We start from the raw sequence: 25589 nt of genomic DNA on the forward strand, positions 1-25589 counted from the left end.
CAAAATCCTGGAAAAATAGCAGCGGCCATTGAGGCGTCAATCAGCGGCGAAGCTAATGTTTTGTGACGTGAGGCCACACTCTCGCTCAATCTCGATGGTTACGGATCTCAAAACGCCTCGTTGGACCTGGGAACCCTGTGCAGTTGTCAGAGAAATGTTTGTGACGGTTCGCATTCCGCACGGCTGCTTAGCGACTCCCACAGGCTTTCTTTTCTACCTTTTTAGCATCGATGTTGTCGTGGTGTGAATGGGCGTCATGACCTGAAAGCTGACAACGCAAAACGTATTTTTGCTACAAAGAAGTGTGAAATTGCCGTTAAATTAAACTTGGAAAGAGTAAGAACACAGCTTGCTTGGGATATAACTTTTAAAGGGTCATTCCCTCAATATGAAATTTCAAAAAAGGCTAAATACAGAATCATGGACTTTTGTGCTGTTTCTTGGGATTCATGAATCACTGGCCTTCACATTAATGTAAAATATTACCCTTACGTTAATTACACGGATGAATTCATAATTCATCGAAAATGCATCGTGTGTTTGATAGTTGGGTAATCTTGTGAGCGGGCAAATAGTTTGGGTCACGTGACAGGCGCCACACCCGGAAGCAGGAAGTTCTCGCTGCACCTGTCACCAAGTTTCACTTTTCGAAAATTGCCCTCTCCAAGTTTCGATAGAGGAGAAGGAAACTTAACTCCACTTGTGGTTGTTTTATGTCGTCAGTTGGGGTGAGTGAATACGTTCCTTCTTCTTTGCCTTCGTTTAAAAAAAATCTCAGTTGTTAACGCTTTTTCATTGATCATAGACTTCCATGGAGGAGGCGGCGGAGGTAGCTGCTGCCGCGTCAGCACCCGTGCCCGTGCCCGCGCCCGCGCCCGCGGCCGCGGCGACTGAGATGGAGAAGCAGCCCAGCACAAAAGCCGAAGAGCCGGCGACGGACTGCGGAGTGAGCCTCTGTCAATTCGGGGACCCGTCAGGAGAGCCACAGCTGTGTATAAATCAGTTTAAATGCAAGAAGTTCTTCGTCCTCAGGGTAATTTGTGATTTATTACAATACGTAACATTTTGAGACTCACGGAGGAGCCTCACGTTGTAATCATAAAAGGCGCACACACCAACATTAACTTTTGACTTTATGGTGTCACCTCACCAAAGGATTTTTAATCGCATTTTTCTTGACTATTTTTTCGCATTTTATTCTTTTGTAGGTGGAGCTGACAGAACAAAACAAAGCATCACACAACTAAATGAGCACTTTTTGTAGTTGTAATGTGTGAATCCAAATGCCAAAAACATAACCAAGAAATGAGTATCAAAATAAAAACGCCTGTTTTTTTAAATTTATTTTTCGCCAGAGAAATTAATGGCAACACAAAATGCCGATCGAAAAATTGTTCTGTCTGAGTGCATTTAGTTTGTGTCTCTTTGAGGACCATTTGTGGCAGTAGTGACATCTCGTGTGTCTGTTTTTCTATGCAGCCCGGCACGCTGCACCAAGCCATCAAAGAGGTTAAAGTTCTGGTGGATCCGCAAGTTGATGGCAACATTCTTGGCATCTGGTTACTGGCAGAGTGAGTTCACAACGCACCCATAAACACACACACTTCCTTTTGACCTATAGGCTCACTTCTGCATGATATCAATTAAATGTAACCATTAAGTTGGAAAATAACAGAGAAAGAAAATATGAGCCCCACTGTCCCATTTGTACTGTAAAAATCCATCTGAAACTATCGCTTAAAAAAAATCTACGGTAAAGCGGGGTTGTAAACCGTGAACCACACTATAGTGAGAACCACATTTTGGCAATGTTTGCTAATTTATTTTTAAAAAATGAAAAACTAAGATGCCAAATGTACATGATTTGTGCCCTGGCTGTCGACTGTGATTTTATATAGACATGTGTGAGTGTGTGTGTGTGTGTGTGTGTGTGTGTGTGTGTGTGTGCGCCTCTCCAAATCTTATCCAGTTGACTGAATTATAACCCAGGTGTGCTGAGATTTAAGCACTGGAAAGAGCTGCTGTAAAATGCCCTAACTGAAATCCAAGAAATCAACGTTAAACTGACAGGTTGGAAATGGCGAGTGCTCTGGCGGGCGTTAGTGCTGTTGGCGCCTTTTTCCGCCCCGCCCCCCCCCCTCAAGCTTTCAGGAATCATTTGAAAGGCACAGCGAGCGAGCGAGCAAGATTGAATTATAAATAATATAGTTTTTCCCAATACAGGTTGTCCTACATTCAGGTCAGCAGGTTTTCGCAGCTGCCAGATTCCTGCAAAGCTTGTAGTGAGCCATGTTGTCGACGTCATGGGAGCTCATGTTCCAAGAAGCTGCTTCGTTTCTTTGCCGAACCTGCATCATTAGCGTTCCAGTACCGTATTTTCAACACGAAAAGGCGCACTGAGTTATGAGGCGCCCCTACAATGAATGGCCTATTTTGAATTTTTTTTTTCATAAATTGGGAGCACCGCATTATAAAACGCAATCTACAATGCATCCACTAGATGGAGCTACGCTCAAGGAAACGCCAACAGAACGATCAGATGTCAGTAAAACGTATGTAATAGAGCAGCGCCACAGTTCACTCAACCAACAGCAAGTTATAAAATTGACTCATTAACGTTGAACCCGGATCGCCTTAAGTTTGAACTCGGCGTTGTAAGCATGTCTCGAGCAAGGAGCCATTTGGGGTTGAAATATTACCGTAATGACCATACACAAGGCGCATCGGATTTGAAGGCGCGCTGAGAGCTGTGAAGAAGGCTTTTAGGGGCGCCTTTTAGTGCGTAAAATACTGTAGTCCCTTGACATGTAGTCGCTTCTCAATGTTGTTGTTTATGTTCAAGGGAGCAACACCATTTATTTGCTCCACCCAGTCTATCTGGCTGCTTGATGTGGAAATAGCCGAAATTCTAAACCTCCTGTATTTTTGCAATATCTCACCCTTTTGGAAATAATTATAGGCAATTTTATTACATTTTGAGCTTCACTTTCAATTCATGTCAGAATCAATACACATTGGTAAAATTGTTACCGCTAGCAGATGCCTCTTCTCATTGGCATTAGCGCCCACTTTTTGCAGGCACACCCTGAAAAGTTTCAGCTCCGTTTCAAAGCGAGAAGCCCAACGAAATGGAGGCCAAGCAGAAATTCCAGAAAGTCACTTTCACTTTGACCAAACCGGTTGGCAGCTGGAATTTTGTTGCGCGTTCAGCATGTCCAATGAAATGTGTTTGGTACGTTCGTGTGTGTATTTTGTTTGTGAAGCTTTTGAACATCGTCCTCCTTTCAGTCCTATGCAGCCGAACGCAACAATCAAATCGAGGCCTCAGTTTGTTCCCAAGGCCTAAGAACAGATGCCGAGTCCCGATCTGATCCCTCGTCAATACGTTAAGAAGAAAATCATCCGAGCATGCATCCCCCATTGCCCTCAACTGGTTTCATTTTGATGAAACTAACTGCATCCCGACATGATTTCTTTTGATACGTCTGCAAGTGTAGTGCCGCCTTGTTTTTATAGCCCATCGGTGGTTCAGCACGAAATAATGATGCAAACAAATTAAATAGCCAGTCTAAAAATAGAAAAGATAATTCAGCTTAGTGCAGTCGCAAAATAAAGATCTTGAGCAGTGAACACCAACATTTTTGGAACATTTCCATGAGAACAGCTCTACTCATATCGCAACTTTTTTCTTGGGGGGGGGAAAAAATGCTACTTTTGTCTTATCCCCCCCCCCCCCCTTCCCATTTTCTCTTGCGAGATTCCCACATCTTTTGCACCAGTGTCCCAATTCTTTTGTCATTCATGTCACCCTGTGTCAAAGCTCGTCACGCTCCCTTTTTTGTTTTGTTTTGTTTTTGTTACTCGAGGTTGCTGACATGCCCGGCGGATATGAAACCCTCTTAATTTAGAACTCTGTATGTTTGTATTTGCATGAAATTGTTTCCCAGCAAAAAGGAGCACGTTCCTTTTCATTTTAAAAAGTGAGTTGCTTAATTTCCCTCGCTTTATTTGGTTGCTTCAAAAAATAAAAAATAAACGAAAGGAGGCCTTCGAAACACTCGCATGCATACTTGATGATCTTTTTGCCGCGGGCATTTTTTGTGTGAAATTTTCGAGCTTTTATAGTACATAATTGAGCAGCCCTCCGATGGCATGTTTTTTGTATTATCCTGAAGCCACCTCGTGCACTACTAAATTGCTAACGGTAGCGTCGTCTTCTAGCTTTCCACAAAGCACAAAAAGTCATTTCCACCCGCCTTGGCCAGGTCCAATTAGAGTTTTTAAAGGTAAAAAGAGAAGACGTCAGACAAAACAACATCAATCATCCTGTCAATGCTCTCTCAAGTCATTAACGGACTAGCCAGCATGAGAAGAAAAAAAAAGCAACAACAATTTTCCCATTCACCAAATGATTTTTGCTGGTAATTGCTGTAATTTGTGTTTTCTTTTCCCACTTTGCAATTAATCAAGTAAAAATAAAGGGGAAGAAGACGCTTCTCCGTAGCCGTCATGCCGAGTCCTGTCGGTTGAGAAGCATGCAACATCGCAAAGTCACAATGTGAATTTGACTTAGCGTAAAGGTCTTTGATGCCACTGCATCTCAAAAAATGGCCCGAAGATTTGGGCGGCAAGACAAAGTCAAAAATGCTCATCGGAGAACTCCGAAGCGCTTTTAAAACTTTTGTCTTCAGCATTTGGTCACAGGACCTCCAGGCTGATCCTACAGGGGTGTCAAACTCAGTTTTGGTGCGGGCCACATTTTAGTTGCCGTTTCACTAGGAGGGCCGTTATGACTGAAACCATATAAAGAAGTCAAGAATAACTGTTGATTCAACTATTGTTTACGTTACTATCATGAGGGGTTTGGTAACAAGAAAATGTTTCGAATATGTCTCTTGCTTGTTACATGTGAGAATTAAAAAAAATATTGGTTGGCCTTTTAGAAAGCGTCATGGAAGTTGACATGTTTGAGCTGCTTTCACGGGCCACATAAAATGACGTGGCGGGGCCGGATCCGGCCCCCAGGCCTTGATTTTGACACCTGTGCTCTACTAGAATGGGTGCATTGCAAATCGCAAGCTGCGATTAAAATGTGTGAATTAAAAAAAAAAGTCTTTCAATTCATTAATTAATTAATCAATCCCAATTAACACGTTAAAGATGCACCGCTAGAATTTTTACAAGGCTTGAAAAAATATATATATTGTATGATTCCGACTTTGTTGTTGTCCTTGATTAAAAAAAGAAAAAAAAAACATCCCGAATGTGATGCATTGGTTCCGTAATAAAAGTTGCCGTGACCCGGATTCGAACCGGGGTTGCTGCGGCCACAACGCAGAGTACTAACCACTATACGATCACGGCGAGCCGTCTGGTTACGCTTTGCACCCAAGCTGCATGAATGCGACACTCAAGCAAACGCTGCGTGTTTGCTTTCAGGGTGGATCACTGGAACAACGAAAAGGAGCGGCTGGTTGTCATCACCGACATCTTCCTGCTGGTGTGCAAATACGACTTTATGATGTTCCAGTGCGAGCAGATCCAGAAGATCCCGCTCAACATGGTGGATCGCATCTGCTACGGAAGCTTCACCTTCCCGCCCAACTCCGTACTTTCGTAAGTGCCCAGAACCACCGACACGTCACGCGGTTCAGTTAAGTCCATCTCTCCTCTCATCGGGCTCATTGTTAGCTTAGCTTAGTGCGCCCACTTGAACGCTGAAGCTCTTTGTTGGCTTTAAGGAGCTAATTAAAACATTTGAAAGAAGAAAAAAAAAAAGTCCCTGCCTCGAGAGTTTCCAAAATTCCTTGTAATTATCCGGCTCATGCTCCGCTTTGCTTTACACAAAGAAACAAAATCCCCTTTGCTTCTGCGGCCAAGGGTTTCTTTTGGCATCGTACCTCAAAAGTGCCAAGGCGCATTAGGGATGTACTTTTTTTTCGGGAATCGGTTACAAAAAGATTTTTTTTTTTTGTGGGTCAAAGGATCTTGTAAGTTTTCAGCTACCATTTTTCAAGAAAATATTCCGTGTGAAAGCTCAACTTGAACTGCACTCGATTGCATCTTATTTTTCCACCTAAAAGTATGACTTTATCCTTGTGAGGTTACGACTCATTCAAAATAATGATTTTCCTTCAAAATAACGCGTCTTTATTCTCGTGAGATTATGACCGTTACAAATAAACATGAAAACCTTTGTGAACAAAATGCCACTTTTTTTTCAGGAAAATAAAATACAATTTGATTCTACAGAGACCCTAAAATGATATGAGGCGGGGGAAAAAAATGAAATATATTTCTCTCAAAGTTTCTCATTAGAACGGCACTTTTCTTCAAGAGAGTTTCTCGTTTGGACAAAAAAAGGTTTCCCGTTTTAATGATAGATTCTAGTCCTGATGAGGGACATATTTCAACTTACTTTTTTAAAAATTTTGATTGTTTTTTTAATTTTCTTTTTTCTTTTTATAACCATGTCACTTCCGTGGCTCGCCGTGATTCTCTTTGTGCTTGAAAAAAACTTTTTGGGCAATCCTCAATAAGACACCACGTAATCCTCATGATTTTTTCAGCCAAAAAAATATCACCCTTACTAGTTGTTACTTTGTTGAACAACTTGATGTCAAGCTGGTTAAGTGGAATCGGTGTCCTAATACCCGATCATCTTGCGGACCAGTCTGAGTCTAAACGTACCTTGTCAGTGTGCTTTTTTCTTCTAAAATCCTGGAAAAAGAAAACTATTTTTTTAAGGCCCCCTTGAAATAAATAACATGCTTTTCTCCCTGAAAAATGACCCAAGATTGCAATATTAAATATAATCAGTTATGGAGAACATAACACATTTCTTTTAAAAAAGAAATGCTCTGTTCTTTTGTAAGACACATTCGAAAAAAAAATGCTCATAATGTTGTAATAAGGAAAAAAAAATCATCATCAAATATGACATAATTCTTTTTCTCCTGGTAAAAATCCAACTTTTTTTCAACTCTTTTCCTTTTCAGCGTGACCCGAATACTTCACGAACCTTCATTTGGTCTCCCAAAACTGTTTCAAAGTTCGGATAGTACAACTGTGACATGAGGCGCACGATGTCGTTGGGTTAACGCCGTTCAGACGAGGCGTCGCAAGAGCATGCATAGAGTTTTTTTTTTCTTTTCCTCCCTCTCCCTTCTTTCTGGAGCGGTAGGAAGTGCCGAGCTGTCACTTGGAGCTGTCACTTAGCTGATTAGCGGCTAAAATGAACGCGGTCCTTTTGATGTGAACCTTTTTAAAGGCGACTCGAGGGACAGCCCGGCGACGCCGGTTAATTTGATGAATAAAATGTAACGCGCTGTGAAGAGCTTAGAGAGCGCCGTCTTTATTCCGGGCTTTATCTCGCGCGCATTCCCTTAAATTATACATAAAAGAGTCGGCGGAAGACGCCACGGGACGGTCGAGGGAGAGAGACAGATCCAAGCCAGGACGACGTTCTCGCTCCTCTCCTCTTTTTGTCCCACAGGAAGTGTTCTTCATTTTGCGACGAGGTCAATCTGTCACCGCCTCTTATTTGGCGGGAAAGTGATCTGTGGGAAAAATGAGTCCTCATCCACACAAGTTATGCCGATGAAATGTCAACTTTCTTTGCTTAGAAAAAACCCCCCCAAAAACTTAAATACAGTAATTGACTTTTTGTGTGTGTGGGAGGGGTGGGGGGATTGTTTTCAGATTTGAGTTCAAACAAAGGGTTTGAAATTCGGGTGTCAATTGGTCCAGTGGTTAGCACGTCGACCTCACAGTGCAGAGGTTCAATTCCAGCTCCGACCTTCCTGTGTAGAGGTTGTATGTTCTCCCCTGCGTGGGTTTTCTCCGGGTACTCCGGTTTCCTCCCGCATTCCAAAAAACATGCATGGCAGCGTGGATGGTTGTTCGTCTTTGTGTGCACTTCGATTGGCTGGCAACCGGTTCAGGGTGTCCCCCCGCCTACTGCCCGAAGACAGCTGGGATTAGGGACACATCACCACAATGACTGTTCAGACTTTGTTCACGCTCTCTCCCCCCCACCCCCAACAACACTTGTGCATCCTGGATGACTCCGGTGCAAAGTGCTGCGGGGGTTCTGTGTGTATTTTTAGACGTCATCATTTTGTTTCCATTGCGCACATTTGCGGGTGTGCTCAAAGATGTTTTTAAGTGCCTTCTAGACTTGCTCATTACCTAGCGCGTCACTTTTCCCCCACTCGCTAAAAGCTTTGAAGGTCTATTTTTCTTGTCTTTTTTTTTCTTTTTCTTTTTTAACAGAGGACCAAATGGAATTTCAGTCCATTTAGTACTTGGTGATTAATGTATAAGAAAATAAACTAAATCAGGGTTGAGTGTCCGGAACACAAACGTCAAACAAGACGACCCTCTTTGATTGAAGCTCGACAAGCAGATGTAGTTCATGCAGTCAGTCAGCAGAGGCCTGTAAGAGCCCAGCAAAATAAATCAACCAGTCACGCATTAGGGTTTCAAATGACGTTTTTTTTTTTTTTTTAAGGCAGGGTGAGATTGTCAGGTTCGCATTTCAAACGAGTTTAAAGCCTGAGTAAGTGTTTAAAGTAAGGTTTCAAACCAGGATTAGGGTTTCAAATGAGCCTTTTTTGAATCGGGGTTTCAAAGTCGGGTCTTGACAGGGTTTGGTGTGTAATAGTAGCGTTAGACGACCAAACCCGGGTCAGGGTTTCAAGTTAGTTTCAAATTAGGGTATCAAACCTGGGGTGGACTTTCAAAGTAGCGACTCAAGACAGGGGATGAGGTTTCAGGAGAGAGTTAGGGTTTCATAGTAATGTTTCTCAATGTGGGTAAAAAGAGGGTCTCAAGTGATGATTTCAGGGTTGAAAAAGGGTCAGCTTTTCAAATATAAGATTTCTTGCTTGGCTTAGGGTTTCAAATAAGGGTGTCATGTTTGACTTAGGTTTTAAACCATGGTAAGGTGACCAATTATGTTTTAAAGCTGGGTCAGGTTTTTCACTACAGGGTTAGAGTAATAAATGATGGTGTTAGATTATGGTTTTAAATCTGGTTTAATGTTGATGGATGGCTATTATTTTAGTGAGCGCTATTTTACACTCTTCTCTTTTTACTTGCATGACATTGAAGAATGTTCACATGCTTCCCATCCATTTTGACAGTACCCCTTACTGCCACAAGAGGCCACTGTTGCTCTCATTACTGTATGTCGTAGCGTAGCTTTGCAATCAGTGCGACATTGAAGAGGCCTGATTGGTGCTGCACATGTCCATGAAGGGTGCCTCCAGCTGATCTATTCAATTTTTTTAGGCTTTTCACACTGCAAGATAACAACTCCAAATCCCCTGCTTATTGAGACTATACTTGCTTTGACCTAATTTTACTAAATGCGGCGCTAAATAAAAGAATGACATATTCGAACAACAGTACATCTCCAAAAACAAGTGACAATAAACTCCGTTACATTCCTTAAAAGCGTAAAGCGCACACGGGGCTTTTCCTCCTGAATATTCAGGAATGTCATAAATGAATGAAGAGAACTAAATAAGTGATGCTCCTGGTCTACCGATCTAAATTGATTCACCTCGAGGGACCCTAACGTAGAACCTCTTAAGCACGAGCGTCAAATTCAAGGCCCGGGGGCCAGATTTGTCCCGCCACATCATTTTATGTGGCCCGTGAAAGCAAATCATACACGTCAACTTCTCTGAATATTGCTAGTCTGTACCAAGATTTCAACTTCTCATACGTAATAAGTAGGCGAGATTTTGTAAGCATTTTCTTGTTACCAAAGCACGAAATACACTAATCTAACAAGCGTTCAATGAACCATTCTTGACTTCTTTATATGTTTTCACAGTCATAACGGCCCTCTAAGGGAAAGGGTAACTACAATGTGGCCTGCGACAAAAAGTGAGTTTGACACCCCTGCTTTAAAGATGGCAATTAAGATTAATTCCAGTGCCTGAATGCAGCTCCCTAAAGTGAACACAAACCAAAAAAAAAACCCAACAAAGACCTAAACGTAGCACCTAATCCTAACCCCCAAACCAAACCCTAACCCCATTTCAGCACTAACCATACCACCTTCGCCCTCAACCTGACCTCTATCACCCGGTACCTCATCCGAACCGCAATATTAAAAACCTCATCCGAAAACAAGCACCACTCAAGCAACACTTAAGCCTATCTCCTAAACCCCTGTCACCAAAATCTAGCCTTAACCCTCATCCCTAAACATCGACCTCCGACATAACCCCAAAATCTTGCCCTAATACAGTAGCACCTCACCTTTTCCCTAACCCAGGCACAAAAAAGCCTTCCCTCATCTTAGCACCTTACCCTTACTCACAGGCACCTTTACCCCTCTTGCCTGTGTTGTTCCTGGCCCGCCGCTCCACACCCTCAATTGGATGTATGCACCCATGGGCGGCTGACAAAGCTCCAGGCGCTGTTGAGCAATCAGTGCACATTTGTTTGTTCGCCCCGAGACAATGTGGGACACTTGCCATGACAGCTGGAGCTGCACTCTATTTATCTTGCGTGTTGACTTACGCGTCCGAAGCGCTTGAAAGCCCACAGGAGGATTTTTTTTTTCTTTCCCATCACTCGCCCCGAAGCTCAGAATACAGTGTTTCTCTTCGTGTATGTGCACACTGCCGGATTAATGGAGCGCTAGGTGTGTGTGTGTGATGGGGGTGGTGGGGGGGGGGGGGTCAGTCAAGGGTGGATTTCCTTACCTTCCTCACCTTGCTATCGTCAGGTGTAGGATGAAGGATGACATCACAAGGTCATGGAACCTCAAGTCAAATGGACGACGGAAAAGAAGAGTCAACCCCCCCCCCCCCCCCCCCCAAAGCATGTTGAATTTAGTCATTTGAAATTTGGTCGCTATTGCCAGTAGACCGACTGAAAAAAAAAGTCTAGAAGCTATATAACGCCGGAAAAGATACGTGAGGTCCACCATTTTGGGTCAAGCAGACATTTTAGGATTTAGGCTTCGGAAATCATGTCCGATTGTTGTTAAATATGATCCGTTTACCAATTCGGTCAACATGTCTGTCAGGAAAAAAAAAAAGTTTCACGCAGCCAAGCCTGAAAAAAAAACACGCAAGTCTGCCATTTTGGTTTGACACCAACATTTTACTTTTCAATTTGGGGGTGTTAAAGGTTCCTTTAACAAACTTGACCGAGAGATTTTATCCGATTGCTACCAAATTTGCACCACCATTTGATGTTTATGAAGCTGCCATTTTAGGATCAAGATCACTTCAAAGCCGCAGTCCATCTAAGCTGACTTGGGGGGCGCGACAGGTTGGATGCCCCCCAACCCCCTGCCCTGGACTGCTTGAGCCCCTTAATCTTGAGATCATACTTTATACCCATCCTCGCATGGTTTCTAATTTGCACTTTGCTTGGATTGCCAGAGGCCATGGCTGTCTCTTCAGTCGCAGTGAAAGTCCAAAACGCCAGCTCCCTCCCACTTTTAAAGCCACTGAAGACGTCCAAGGCCTCTGGGTGAAAAAAAAAAAAAAAAGCCCCGCCCTGCTCTCTGCCTGTTTGGGCTGGTCTGGCTCGCCGTTGATAGCTTACCTGTGGAATTCACAAAGCCTTTTTTTAAAAATATATATATTTACATACGTTCCCATTTACACGAGGGCCATAGCTCAGTGCGCTCACAAAGGCCAATGTGTACCCACCTAACCCCCCTGTCTTCACTTGCCTCTGAGGAAATGTAATCAGTCTTTTGAGACCAGGCTTTGCTGGGGGTTTTTTTGAGGGGGGGTGCACCTTTTACTCCCCACCTTTGCACAGAATGTTCCTTTGCGCCATTGTCATTGCTAAAAGCGCTTCTGTAAACACATCTGGATGATTTTGCGCGATGACGCCGCCCCTCCCTTGCCCACCGTGGCATTCGCTTGCGAGGTTGTGCCGCTGTTGTTTGGCCCCGGGGGATGTTTTAACTGAATCTTATGCAAGGTTCTGTGATAAAATGAGCACCAAGCCCGATGACGGATCATTTAAGGCATCTTGGTTCTTTGGAAATCAGCTGTATTACGATTTGTTCATCCCCATTTTAGGCCGCTAGTCACCGATTTGTGCTCAGACGTTAGAATTTCTGTGTAGCTCCACTGAAGACCTGCTAGCATTTTATTTGATCTTTTCAAATATATTTAGAAATATATATTTCTCTTTCGGTACTCCCAACCTTTAGAGGAAAAACCCTGAAGCCGTCCCTGTGACTTAAGTTTTATTTACTTATCAGATTTAGGACGAAGACGTTCAAGAGTTATGGTTAGGATGAAGTTTCAAGGTTAGGGTGTGGGTTGCGGTTAACGTTAGGTGCTATCTTAGATTAGATTTTAAGGTTAGGGTTAACTATAAGGGTTAGGTGTTCTAAGGGGGGCTAGGTTTAGTCGGTAGTTGTTTTTTTTGGTGGGTTAGGCTTTGGTGTTTGGTGTAGTGTGAGGGTGAGATGAAATTCAGAAACCTTTCTTTTGACTTACAGGTTTGCGTGACTAACAACACAACACACTGCCACACTGACTGTAAACGGTTTTGTTTTTGACATTCTGCTTTTGAAGGGGAGAGCCAAATCTAAGCCATGAATCAAATGGTATTTATGATCATTGCGTAACTTCCACTCAACGATGTTAGCTAGCTCCAGGCTTTCAGTCATTGAAGTAACCTTTTTATTTTTCCCTCCCCAACAATCTCCAACCCGTCGTAAATATTGTAGCAACGTTCTTGATTTTTGAACTTCCTGTGAACCTCCCAACAAAGGGAGCCTACCCCACCGATATTACGCTCAGGCTTAGAATACATTTGATGGACAAACACCACGGCAAGTTGTGTGGAAGATTTCAAAGACCTGTGACTCTCGTAGCCCTCAGTCATCAAAACGCTTTCTCTAGCCTCGAAAAGACGGAGCCCGAGGGCTTTTTCATTAAAACCTTTGGTATTTTCCCCTTAAAAATTAGCGCGCAGACAGAAGACGGAATATGACGAACACGCCGTTGATTAGCTTTAAGTCTCAAGATCACGCTCACATAATGAGCGTGCCCCCGAGTGCGCTAATGCCATTGAATACCGACACATCTACTTGTCCCCTCCGGGGAAATCATGAGAAGTGATGAGGAAAAAAAAAAATGAAGACCGCATTAGAGCTATTGTTAATATATTTCCATGTAATATTTCTACTGTATTTTGAGTGAGACACAAAAATAGGATTTGCTTTTCTTGCTCCTTAAATTAATTCCTAAAGCACTTCACACATTTTAGGGAAGCCTGTTTATTGTAAGACAGACACACACACACGCACATTAATAAATATTTGAACATACACGCGCACACTTCAATATCCTGACTAGAGTTGGCAAACCTTCTCTCCTCTGCAGCCAGCCCAAAAATGGTAATCTCAAAGCTGTTTTTATTCATGAAACCTTGCACGTTCAACTGAAACGCCGCATGAAAGCCTCTCGAGAATTTGCTAAAACGTTAGCTGACCAAAAATGGGAGTGAAAATGAGTTGCCTTGATTTCACCCGAATACGCCACTCGACTCCTCTCGGCTTCCGTATGGCACTTCCTTGTGGCACAGTCCAAATATTTTGATGTTTAACGCTCCGATATTCTAATTTTGTGTGATCAGCCGTGAGGGCGAAGGCTTGCGGGTTTTCTGGGACCGCCTGAGGGAGCCGTCCTTAATCTCCTGGTGGAACCCCTTCGCCACCGACCTTCCGTACATGACCTTCACGGAACATCCCGTGAGGAAAATCAGCGACGCCTTCGCCTCCATTTGCCACGTAAGTTTCCAAAGACGGGGACCGGGGGTGCTTGTGAAGCGCAGCATGACCTTGAGAGGCGCCGCCGTACAGTTTCGCAAGCTGCAGAAAATCCCGAACAGGGGTCATCGTGGGCGCCTATCCCTGCTGACTCAGGGCGGAAGGCTTCCCACACCCTGAAATGGTTGCCAGTCAGGCGAATGTTCCACCACGCCATCAGCGACGCTCGATTCTCTCCCATCAGGAAAAATTATTGTGTAACGCAAACAAATCACCATCTGCCTTAGATGTTTCACTATGTGGTCACCTTTTTATGCTTAAGTTAGAGAGGTGTGTACCAGACACACAAATACTCTATTGCATCATTAAAAAAAAAAGAAGAAAATGGCAGTCTGATGAAATGTTTGTATATGGAAGCATGATTCATCTCCGATAAAACTCAAATGGAATGCTCCCTGAGTCATTTAACCAGTAAATAGCGTTGATAGAAGAATAATCTGTCAAATTGTAAATGTTGAGTGTATAACGTGCTTCTTTATCGATGACCTGCTGCTTTTGCGCTTCAAGATTAGTTATTGGTAAAATAAGCCCTGAGAAGAAATCGAAAGGCTAACAGTGATGTGTTGCAGAGATTTCATTACGGCAAAGGTGATGAATTGCGCTAATTCGCATGAGGTGGAGAAGAGAATTGAGCAATCACAGCCATGGCCGCCTGAGCCGTGTCACAACATTTCAGCTCGGTACAGAGATGACGTGGTGGAGGAGGAGGAGCAGGAGGGTGGTTTGTTTGGCAAGGTCATTAGAGACCTTTTCACCAGCACATCACAAGTGCTTCTGGGTGGCAAAAGACCATTTTTTTTCCTGCATGGCACCATTCGTAAGCAGCCCTTCTCTGTCATTTGAAGAATAAAACGGAATGAGTGAGTGTCCCAGTGCTTGTAAGGATTTTCTGGCGAGAGGGGGGACGAGCCGTTTCAAAAGCCCCACACTAAGTGTGTTGTGAGCTCCTGAACCAGAAATGCTAACATTGTGTTTCCAATGTAGGTAGCTAGTTATTGTTCACGGTTAGCCAGTTAAGATAACGAGGTCAGCTCTGTGGTACAGAAATCTTTGACTGATTTTTTCAGGCTCTGTATAAATATTAGATAAAGTATCAGTCATCCAAAATGCTCCCACTTTGCTGGTATCAAGGTGAAATGTAGTTTCCCCCATCCACCGTTAGCCTGGTAAGCTAACATGGCTAGTAGCTTGCTCCGAGTTGTAATGTTTATATCTTGCCTATTCCTTTTAGCTTTATCGCTAGCTAGCCAGCTTTCCAGGAAGTAGACATTGCCGAGGCATCTCTGTTTATCACAACTTGTGTTTTGCCATCCGTCATATCTTCCGTATCATGTTGTCTGCAGATGGGGAACTTCCGCGAGCAGCTCAAAGAGGCGGCACAAAATGCCCACAAGGTCAAGCCGGTGCCTGGGAAGGCCAATGGTGTCCTGCTGCTGAATCAGAGCATCTGCATCAAGGCCTACTTTGGATTCATGTCCTTCCTGGGCAACTCCAACAAACTGGGCTACTGCGTGGCGCGGGGAAACCTCGGCTTTTAGCTCGCTTTCATGGTACTTGAATTCATTTCTTCACCTTTCTGCAGTTTTCTGCTGACTCCGGAATTGGCTTTCTGATTCGGACCAGATCCACTGGTCGGTGCCTTGGCATAGTGTAATTTTAGAATTATGCAAACAAATATATTGTGCAGTGAACGCCCTATTCGCAAGGGATCGGGCCAAGTCTGGTATACAGTTATGGCAATGTAGAAGGGGATAGACCCAGTTTCTCAAAGAAAGTACACAACAGAAGCCCCTCAATTCACTTCAAAATAGTTCGTTGGCATTTGGATGCCCCAAGATGCCAGCGAAGCACTAAGTTTATTGCTTCGGCCTGCGCTCAAAAACAACGAAAATGTGAATTTTTCAGCAAATAAATGAGACTAGGTTCCCAAACACTTCCACCGCATATGCAAATGCCGTACCGTGAATATGCGGGTGTTCACTATTCACCAAATGTGCTTAGCACAGTTCGGTCTGCAATTAAAATTAAACAAATGCATATTTATATAAAACAGGGAGGAGATTGTTTCACTTGTAGTTTTCATGCTAGTCGTTTATGTCAGCATTTGCGCTACATGCTGTTTAAAATAGATACTCGCTAATAATTTGTGCGTGTCACTGACGTTTTAGGCTGTGGGGTTTTTTTTTCCTTTTTGGGGTCGATTCAAATTTTAGTGTTGAAATATTCGGTGGGAAAAAGAACATCACTTTTGCTGGTCTTAATTTTATTCTTTGTATAAAAAAAAAAAAAACAAGAACCAGAAAAGGCCAACTTAATGCATTGTAAACACCAGTTTTGCTTTCTTTGGTTTGTCTTTGACTTTTCCGCCGCTGCTAGTGCCGCACTTTCTTCTTCTCCTGCTTACACCGTACTGGCTTGCTAGTTTGTCTCTCTGTCACAGTGGGGGACTCCTTTCTTCCTCTCACCGCATCTCACATAAAAAGTTACTCAGCACGCGGTTCACCCTCCTTCGAGATCCACCCCAAGCGCAGTGGGGGGGCGCGGTTGTCATTTTAGCTTTATATTTATGAACATACAATTGTTTGTGTATTTTCACACAGGCGCGCTTGTGTATTTTGAACTGCGCTGCTGCGTTTGTCTGCTGAGAATCCCGGCAGCTGCTGTCCCATTCACACCAAAAATGAAGCTAGTTTTGTGATCACAAATCTACATTTGTTTCCTGTGCTTTTTTTGTTGTTGTTGTTCCACAGAATGTGTGTGTTTGGTCACACAAGGGGCTCTAACAAGTTGACGAGTTTTTTTTCTGGGTGATTTTTTTTTTTTCTATGTGCGCTGCAAAAAAGTCTGACCAGCCGGTCTTTTGATCAAAAATATACGTTTGTCTTGTTGTGTAATTTTTACATGGATCTTGTGTGTTTTCACGAGGTGACGCTCCGTTTCTCTCCTGACTTTCGCGGCAGCTGCTGTCCCACTTTTACTCTACGTTGAGTAACCTTGTCATTACAAATATTCAACCGGTGTGTATTTTTGACGACCGATGACGACCGAATTTCGGTTCTCGAACAAACTGAGCGCACTTGAATGCGTCACTTGACTCCTCTCGCCTTCCTTGCATGAGGAAGTGACGCTTCCTCGGGTAGACGAGGAAGTGACGCGTCCTCGTGGAGCGTTCCATTGTGAACAGACGTGTTCAATAAAGAATTCTTTTTTTAAAGAGCGTGGTTTCGGTTTTCGAACAGCTTTCTAGAACGGATTATGGTTGAAAACCAAGGTATGACTGTATTTACTCTTCACTGCTCTTTTTGTGTGACTTAAAATCTTGGGGCTACAATCATACTGTAAAGCCTTTTTTTTTCCTTTGGCACAAATATTTTGGATTTGTTCTGTATCCATTCAGATCTTGCAAGCTACATTCCAAATAAATGAGGCATCAACGACAGTTGTTGGGTTATGACACACGTTTGCTTCATTTGTTGTTATGGGAAGGATAAAGTGGGTATTTTGTTGAAGCAAAGCAGATATTGTTTGTCTGTGTTGAGAGCTTCAATAAATCACACACAAAAAGCATAATAAAGATGTCTGGTTTTGATTCAATTTGGTTTAATGTATTGTTTTTTACTGTAGCAAATATATGAAATAGTGTATTGAATTTATATGTAAAAAAAAAAATCCCAATTACCAACATACAATTGTTTGTTGTGTATTTTTCCATTGATCTTGGTTTCGTCTGGGAGATGTTTCCAACACAGGAGCTGATTTCCCACCAATATTTAACATTGGGTGCCACCGTGATCAAACATGTACAATTGTGTTCTGTCTCTCTTTTCCTCTCTCTCGACAGGAAACGAGGTCAAGTACCTTAATGAGCCTGTCGTCCAGCTGTAGCTCCACAAGGCAAAGTAACAGGTAAGAGTTCTGCACCCGTGTATCGAGTATCAGCACCCGAGGGGGGCCGCAGAGTGGGTTTAACCTGTTTCCTCCCAGAGTGAGGTCGCGTCTCTCATGTGGGATCGAGCTCTTTTGCGTCCTTTGCTCTGGCCCCGAGCTTAACACCTTGTCTATACATCTTGTTGTGAGTCACCTCTACGGGTTGTAAAAGATGTTCCCCACGCCGATGTTGACTGCGCCCATAAAAGCCCTCAAGAAACGTCTTAATCCCTACGAAACTGAACGCTCTAAAAGTTGGACAGTTTTGCCGGAAAGTAGTCTTCAAAGTTACATTTTAACCACCGTGATGTCATCAAAACGATACCTCGGTTAAGGTGTCGAGGCAGAGAAGTTGCTTGCAGAGTGCCTTGTTTATGAAAGTGGAAACAAAATTAAGCACTGTATGGCGACATGAACTCGTTTCACGACAAGCATCAGCTTGGCAGATAGTGAACAATTAAAATTTAAAAGAGGCTTCAAGCTGTTTAATGCCACTCCCAACTTTGCTGTCAAAGTAAACATCAAAGAAATGACACATGAATGTAAAACAACCACATAACTGCTTTAGTCAGCTAAATGATAACAAATATACATACATTACTTACACATACATTTTCTCCGACGTTAGCCTTTCTTACTCCTCCCTGGAATCTCCAACCGTGAGCCAATTTTCTCCCACGTACTCTGCTAGCAACTCTTCACGTCTGGATTTTCGTTATTGGTTGTTTATATTTTACTTGACTTGCCGGCACTTTTCCCTGATGGCACCTGCGACTTGAGTGAAAGCCATTTCGGCAAATCTGGGCGTGCCACCGTGTGTGTTGTGTGTCCTCAATTGCTCCTTTTGTAGGAATCGCGCGTCATTATATGTAATCACAATTAAAGAAAGACACATTTTCCTTCTGATGTGTAACACAGACAAAAGCCGTCATACGTGTGTTTGAATTTGAGCTCATAATGCTCATTGCCAGAAGAAACGAATGAAAATTGAGCTCATTTTACTTTTGAATTTGATGTAAATCTTAGGGCTCAATGTTAATTTCCCCTCACCCCGAGTTGAAAACACAAAGAAAGAACAATTGCGAGCAGAATCAGCAATATGGATTGACAAAAGTTGTTAGTTGAGAAAACGGAAAAGCGGACGAGTTACTCGCAGTGTGAACACCGCTGAGGATATTTGCTCCCAGAGCAACGAAAAGTTGTTGATATTATTATTATTATGAAAACCTGATTGGGGGAAAAAAGATTTGGAATCGGCACCCCAAAATAAAAAATCAAAATAAAATAATAAAATAAAAAAGGTTATTTGCATCTCTGATTGAAACAATTTTAAAAAAAATGTCTGGCTGCCATAATTATGGTGAATTTACTCTCCTGGTGTGTAGTTTTGTCGGGAACACATGGTTCCAAGTCGATGCCAAAGTGACTTTCCCAGCCAATAATTGCATTCCAGGTTGTGAAGGTAATTTGTTACCTGCGGCTACATCGTCATCATCAACATCAATGTGTTCCTCGCACCTCCCTCACAATTATTTTCCGCGGGTACACTCCATCGGTTGGTGTACTTTTGTGGCAGGAAACAAGAATCCCAACAGACTAAACGTCTTTAATCATCATCCGGAATTACTTCATCAACCACTTTAACTCATGCCAGGCCACCCATTTCCAAAGGAGAGTTCAACATTTTCCGATCATTCTTTTTGTGTGTTTAAAAAAAACACAACATCAACAAGCAAAACAAAACATTGCCGTTAGCTACTCTCCTTCCTCTGGATTTTTCTACCCTCTAGCAACTCTTCTGCCTCTGTTTTCATGCTAGCAAGTCTCCTAGCGTATTTTCCACTTCTCCTGCACGTCTTCCCATTTTCATGCGTCACACCACTAAATTTTAATGTTATTCCTCATTGTCATGTTTTTTTTCGTATACAGTATGTGTTTGTGTGTGTGCGTGTGTGTGTGTGTGTGTGAGAATGTTCTAACTGGGACAGTAGCTTTATGTGAATATGTACGAGACCAAGGTTGGCGTAATTGCTGACTAAGCACGTCTAAGGTGGGGCTGCCGTAAAGCTAAAACGCTGCTTGGTGTTTATTGGATGTCCTCGACTGGGCTTTTGTGTTCGGGGGCCAGCCAGCGGGAATTCAGGGTGTGCCGCGGCCTACATAGTCGGGAGGCTCTGCGGATTTGACGCTTCTCCAAGTGGCCGCGTTCACCTAAAACGCCTCCAGACACAACACTTGACAGCTGGCTGTTTGTGAGTGTGTGTGTGTGTGTGTGTCTATGTGCATGGATACCTGTGGGTGTGTGCGCACGTTGGAGTGTCTCTGTGCGTGTGTGTGTGTGCAGTTATGTATAAGTGTGCGTATGTATGTGATAAGTGCATCACATACCCCTGCACACGTCACAATGGTGGCGCCGCTAGCCCATTAGCAACTGGTGCTAAACCCCTGACAGCTGGAACGTGTTTACCAAACAAGCAAGCAAAATGGCCTCCTCCCGTGATAAGAGCTTTGCAGGTATTTGCGGCCGCTAGAATTCGTCTTATGCGACGCGCCTCCACTATCCCGGCACGGGCGTCTGGCCCAGGCCGTTCCAGGTCGCTTCTCGCTTTCCCCGTCGCATACCCGAGTCTTGCATTCCCGACAAATTCCGCTACCGGACGAAGCTTGACCTCTCAAACACCCCCTAGCAACTTCATCCCAAGATGACCGGACAGTGGCCAGTTTGACCTTTCTTGATTTGCAACATGATGCGTTCCACCGTATAGATCAATGTTTATATATTCTTCCTCGTACACAAGAATTTGAAAGATTACCCGTTTTGAAATCAGTCAAATCAACTATAATAGTTTGAGCAGTTATTGTTTGAGTGAGTGTTAACAGGGTAACAAAATGAGTGCAAAATCTCAACGCTATTAATTACACATGACAATTAAACATTTCGGTACAGATTTTAGCAAGGACCATGGACGTTGACACACATGATTTGCTTTCGCGGGCCACATAAAATGATGTGGCGGGCCGGATCTGGCCCCCGGGCCTTGAGTTTGACACCTGTGGTTTAGCCCTTGCAAAAATTAGAGGGTTTTTTTCTTCTTATGGCTTTACTGTGTGGTTGAATTTGACAAAGGAATTAATTGTTAGTCGTCGTCAACAAGTTAGGTGTATGCAGTGGTTGTACAGCCCAGTGCGTGCGGGAGCACAGGGACATCTGGTGAAACCGGAGTGGTACAGCTGTCGCCCGTCTCGCTCTCAAATGTTCCCCTTGCCAACATACAACATGCCAGCCATATCCACATTGCATTGTTGGCAACCAGCGAGAGGGAGGAAAGGAAGGGGGGGGGGCATTGCTGCTGCCGGGTACTGAGAGGTGAAAGCTAGAGTGCCCACCAGCACCACACCCTGGTCGAACATCAGCATGCTTGGTGCGGGGGGTGTTGATTGGTTCAAGATCAAGAACGCGACATCTTAACCTTGCGCCCAAAACATCACGTCGTTGCGAGCAAACTGGCCCTTCGGCCACTAACGGCCAAAATGATGATAGCATTATAAATAGTCACACAAATCCGTAGTTGTTGCTTCTGTCCAAAAAAAAAAAAAAAAAGTTTTCTACTTAATGACAGAACACACCAAAGTATCGGCTGAACTCTAAGGACAACAATGGAATGCGGAAAGTTAACCACGGGTCATCATTATATTGAACGTATTGAAGCAAACTGTATTTTATTGATAGAATGAGATTTGTAATCGTGACATGTCTATACTGTACATTGTGTTCATTTCTCATCTCGTCAATGTTTTGCATATTTTTTTAATGTAATGGCGTTTTATGGACTCTGTTTAATTCACTGTGTGTGTATGTGTATATATATATATACTGTCTAAAAAAATTTATATATATATATATATTGTGAAATGGGATTTTTATTCAAGAATATTTCATTCAACATTTTCCAACGATTGATTTTTTTCTTTTTTTTCCATATCTAATCTCCCAATTTAGTCTCGCGCTTTTGTAATTGCTTAATACCATTTATTTTATCATCTTTATTCATGTTTTGGTGTTTTTTTTCATGATTTAAGGACTCAGAATAGAACTGTTTCATGGCAATTTTGATCATTTCATCAACGATTTACTGAGACTTTATGATTCATGGCCTTTTATTTAATAATGCTGCCGCAAAGGCTTTAAAACAGCTAAACCGTGTTAAAAGTTCAACTTCCTTGAATGAAAAACACCTTCCAATCAATGGCATTATCGTAGCTGTTTTTTTTTTCTTTCGGTATACTGTACAGTCGCGGTATCCTGATATCCATGGCATATATTATGACACAACTTCCACTTTTACACCGTTCCGATTGGTTCAAACGGCATCGGCATTCCAATGGCTCTGATGTGCCACTTGTTCATGTGCGATGTGATTTAAAGCCACCCCTCAACCAGGGCTTTGGACTCATGTTACATTTGGATGGCTGCAATCTATTCAGCAGCTTCTTCTCACGATGTTTTGATAACTCTGACGACGTGTTGTTTTGAAAAGGCCTCACCCGATGAAAGATTGCTTTCTTTTCTTTACCTGATGACTGTGTGTGTGTGTCTGTGTGTGTGTAAGTGTGTGTGTGTGTGATGTTCTTCACATAGCATTGAGGTAAAAATGTGGCATACTGGGAACAAAAGAAAACAAAAATCCACTCAGCTCACGTGTCGGACGCAGCACGTTGTTTTGAGCCGGCATGTCCTTAAAGAGGACCAAGCTGCCTTTTAGCGATGCCTTTATGGTTGTGTTGGCACTTTGCCACCTTGCGGGGAAGCCAAAGCCGACTTTGAATGGATCTCGTGGACCTACATGGAGGGAGAGAGAGCGAGAGAGAGAGAGAAAAAAAAAAGTTTACAAATGCATTCCAAACCTGGAGATTAGCTGGAGGGGAGGCGTTTAGGGGTTAAGGCGAAAGGGTAGGGCTAAGGTTAAGGGGAAGAACGTTTAGGATTTCGGTTTAGGGGTAAGCTTAAGGGGTGGGAGGGCGTTTATGGCGTAGGGTTTGGGTGTACAAGAACGTTTAAGGGTTAGGAGTGTGTTTTCGAGGATAAGGTTCAGCAGTAGGAGACAGGTTTGGTCATCAGGGAGAAAATCCTTAAACCGCATTCTGTTGACTCATTTGCAGCACTTGGTGGGCATTGGCGGTAGCGCCTTTGAGTGGTTTAGGTACTATTTGGTTGACAGAACCTTTTGCCTTAGCCTTGGCTGCTCTGAGTCTGAGACTGCCCCACTGTGGTGTTCCACAGGGCTCAATTCTGGGGCCTGTGCTGTTCTCACGGTATCTGCTCCCATCGGGTTCCATCTTCCATCCACTTTTATCCTGCCTTGAAGAAATCAAGGAAATCTTTGTTACTCTCACGATTGTGAATATTTCAATCATGTGTGCTAGAGAAGGGCAAGATCTAAGACCTGCAGAATAGTGGCCCTCGAGGACCGCAGTATGAGATCTGTGGTTCCAAGGTACAGTTAAGCGGTAAGGTTAAGGGATAAAAGTACATTGCAACAGTTAGAGGTAGGCCTGAGACTTGTTTAGATTCAGGGTTAAAACTAAGTTTAAGGTGGTAAGAGTTAAGGTTTGGACTTAAGGGACCGGTTCAGAGGGAAGAGTTAAGTTCACAAAGGGAAAGAGTTAGAAGACGATTCGCACGGCTGTTTTTTTTCTTCTTCTTTTTGGCCCATGTTGCAACACTTTCTTGGGTGATCGGGAAGCGTCAGGATGGGGCGGGGCAGAAGGAGCAATTTTGTGTGTGTGCAGATTCTATGGAAAAACCAAATGATGACACATTAATCACATTTTCACCTTTAACAAACACCCACCCAACCCACACACGCACCCAAAACAGCAACCAGGTAGGAATAATGAGCTACGCTTAGTGTTCATGATGTGCCACCGGATCCTTTTCATTGGTGGCCTCCCATCGTGAGTGAAGTTCAGGGGTTTGTCATCGAGTCCATCCCAAGATCATTTGGAATGACTCAATGTATGCGAGTGGCTAGCAGGAGGATACATTGTTGACATGATTGGTGAGTCCGTGCTATGGAGAGCAGGATCCGCAGGGCGCCCCCAGGGGTGGGGGGGGGGTGGGGGGGGGGCTCCACGAACCAGTCCTACAAGCTTCTTAGTTGGTCTGAAGATTTGCCTCTCCCACTCCCGCTTGTTTAATAACCACGTCTCGTGTTACAGAAGCAAAAATAACAACACTGCATTTGTACCCCAGGGCATCTTTAAACCTTAATTACCCTCCCAGATGTGAATCGGTTGTGCTTGTTCAGTTTGGGTACATATATGTCACCTCCTCATTGGTTGGACGCAACCTGGAGACAAATAAGAAATTGGATAGTTGTTTGCATGCTGGATAAACATTTGTTGGTCCACTCACCTTACTACATTGTAATTGAGGTGAATCGTTTTATAACTGGAATGAATCGTTTTGAATTTAGAGAAAAAATTGGGTCGTAATGGGGATGAATTGTTTTGAAACTGGTGTCATGTCCCTTTGGAACTGAGGAGAATCGTAAATGGGAGTGAGTCGTATTTTATTTGGAGGGAATCGTAACGAATGACTTGGAATATATTTGGAGGAAATGGTATTCGAATCAGAAGGAATCGTTTTATAATTGGAGTGATTTGTCTGGAATCTGGAATGAATTGTTCTGCATTTTAAGTGAATCTCACCATAACCGCTAAATCATTTTTCCCACGTTGAATGAAGCCTTCGCCTTCGCCATCGCAAGGTACTGCTCATCTATTGTTTCGCGTCGTTTTGGTCCGATGATCTCAAAATGTGAAAGTATAATAAAGAAGCCTGTTTAAATGATAATTCTCCTCACACCAGGCAATGTATTGGTCCACTCAGGGAGCAGCAGCCAGCCAGCCCTCGGCATCCATCCGCGACACGGTAGTACGGCTTTTAGTAAGACGAGACAAGCGGAAGCGTCGGCGGCGACCCGGCAGCGCGGTCCCCGGACAAATGAACAGATGCGACGGTCCGATCCCCGAAGCTTGTCGCCGACAGATTGACGTGTGACGTTACGCCGCAGGAAGCTGGCTCTCTACCTGACACGGCTAACATTCCGCCGCGGGATCGGCTTTCGCATGCGCTCATAGCAATGTCAATTATGTAAAGCCTGCCAATTAGCGGCCTGACATCACCGGCCGGGCATGAATAGGCCTGGCCAAAGCGCAACTAAACACTCGGGGAAATGTAAACAAAAGTCAAGGTCATTACAAAACGGTGATTGCGATTAAATGCAGACTGGCCAATCGCAGCGCAGTGCAGAAGAGAGGTCTGATATTTGACTTTAATGATACGTTTGACAGTTGTCGTTGAACATTTTCCATATTTTGTGCTCTTTTAGATGGTAATCCTTGTTTAGAGCACGTGTATCTTTGTTATGCTTTTGTTTTTCCTTTTTTTCCATGTCACGTCATTTTTTTTAATCATATCCCATCAAGCTACTGTCCCAAACCAGAACTGAAGTGTATCAAATCGTAATTGGAGCAATCGCGCTGTAATTGAAGTGAATTGTGCGGTATTATCGTTGAATGGAATCATATCGTGATTCACCATATCACCGAGTGAATTTTATCCTTACTGCAGTGAGGATTGGAAGTGGGAGTGTATCGCGTTGTGTTGTGTTAGGAGCGAATCGTAGCATCACCGGAGTTGAGTCGTGTCGTAATTGAAATAAATTTTATCATGCAGCGGTACCTCCACTTACGAACGTCTCTTCATACGAAATTTTCAAGTTACGAAACGCCTCAACGGGGCAACATTTTTATCTTTTACTTTATTCTT

At 43.4% G+C, this 25589-nt stretch overlaps 3 protein-coding genes and 1 non-coding gene across 4 annotated transcripts in view; 2 read left to right on the forward strand and 2 right to left on the reverse strand.

Annotated features, from left to right (window-relative positions):
- zbtb11 (zinc finger and BTB domain containing 11) overlaps window positions 1–25589 on the reverse strand; it is a 253182-nt gene that overhangs the window by 180065 nt on the left and 47528 nt on the right. The gene's annotated exons all lie outside the window — the stretch shown is intronic.
- tprg1 (tumor protein p63 regulated 1) lies at window positions 585–16856 on the forward strand. Its single transcript, XM_052073110.1, has 6 exons — window positions 585–728; window positions 806–1033; window positions 1480–1571; window positions 5440–5616; window positions 13636–13789; window positions 15172–16856. The coding sequence occupies exons 1-6, from the start codon at window positions 714–716 to the stop codon at window positions 15364–15366; spliced, it is 861 nt and encodes a 286-aa protein (XP_051929070.1). The 5' UTR covers window positions 585–713; the 3' UTR covers window positions 15367–16856.
- Window positions 5293–5364, reverse strand: trnah-gug (transfer RNA histidin (anticodon GUG)). Its single transcript has one exon. It is a non-coding gene; the product is annotated as a tRNA-His (tRNA).
- tp63 (tumor protein p63) overlaps window positions 17662–25589 on the forward strand; it is a 47498-nt gene continuing 39570 nt past the window's right edge. The window contains exon 1 of the mRNA XM_052073041.1: window positions 17662–17734. Coding sequence (XP_051929001.1) covers window positions 17691–17734 — 44 coding nt within the window. The 5' untranslated portion in view covers window positions 17662–17690. The remainder of the gene's footprint in view (window positions 17735–25589) is intronic.

This window comes from Hippocampus zosterae, chromosome 8, assembly GCF_025434085.1.
Source record: "Hippocampus zosterae strain Florida chromosome 8, ASM2543408v3, whole genome shotgun sequence".
Lineage (NCBI taxonomy): Eukaryota > Metazoa > Chordata > Actinopteri > Syngnathiformes > Syngnathidae > Hippocampus > Hippocampus zosterae.

Bases quoted from the DNA above. Each gene is read 5' to 3' on its own strand.
- tprg1 (XM_052073110.1), top strand. The intron at 1,034-1,479 runs GTAATTTGTGAT...TTTTCTATGCAG, and splicing joins AGAAGTTCTTCGTCCTCAGG to CCCGGCACGCTGCACCAAGC. The intron at 13,790-15,171 runs GTAAGTTTCCAA...TGTTGTCTGCAG, and splicing joins CCTTCGCCTCCATTTGCCAC to ATGGGGAACTTCCGCGAGCA.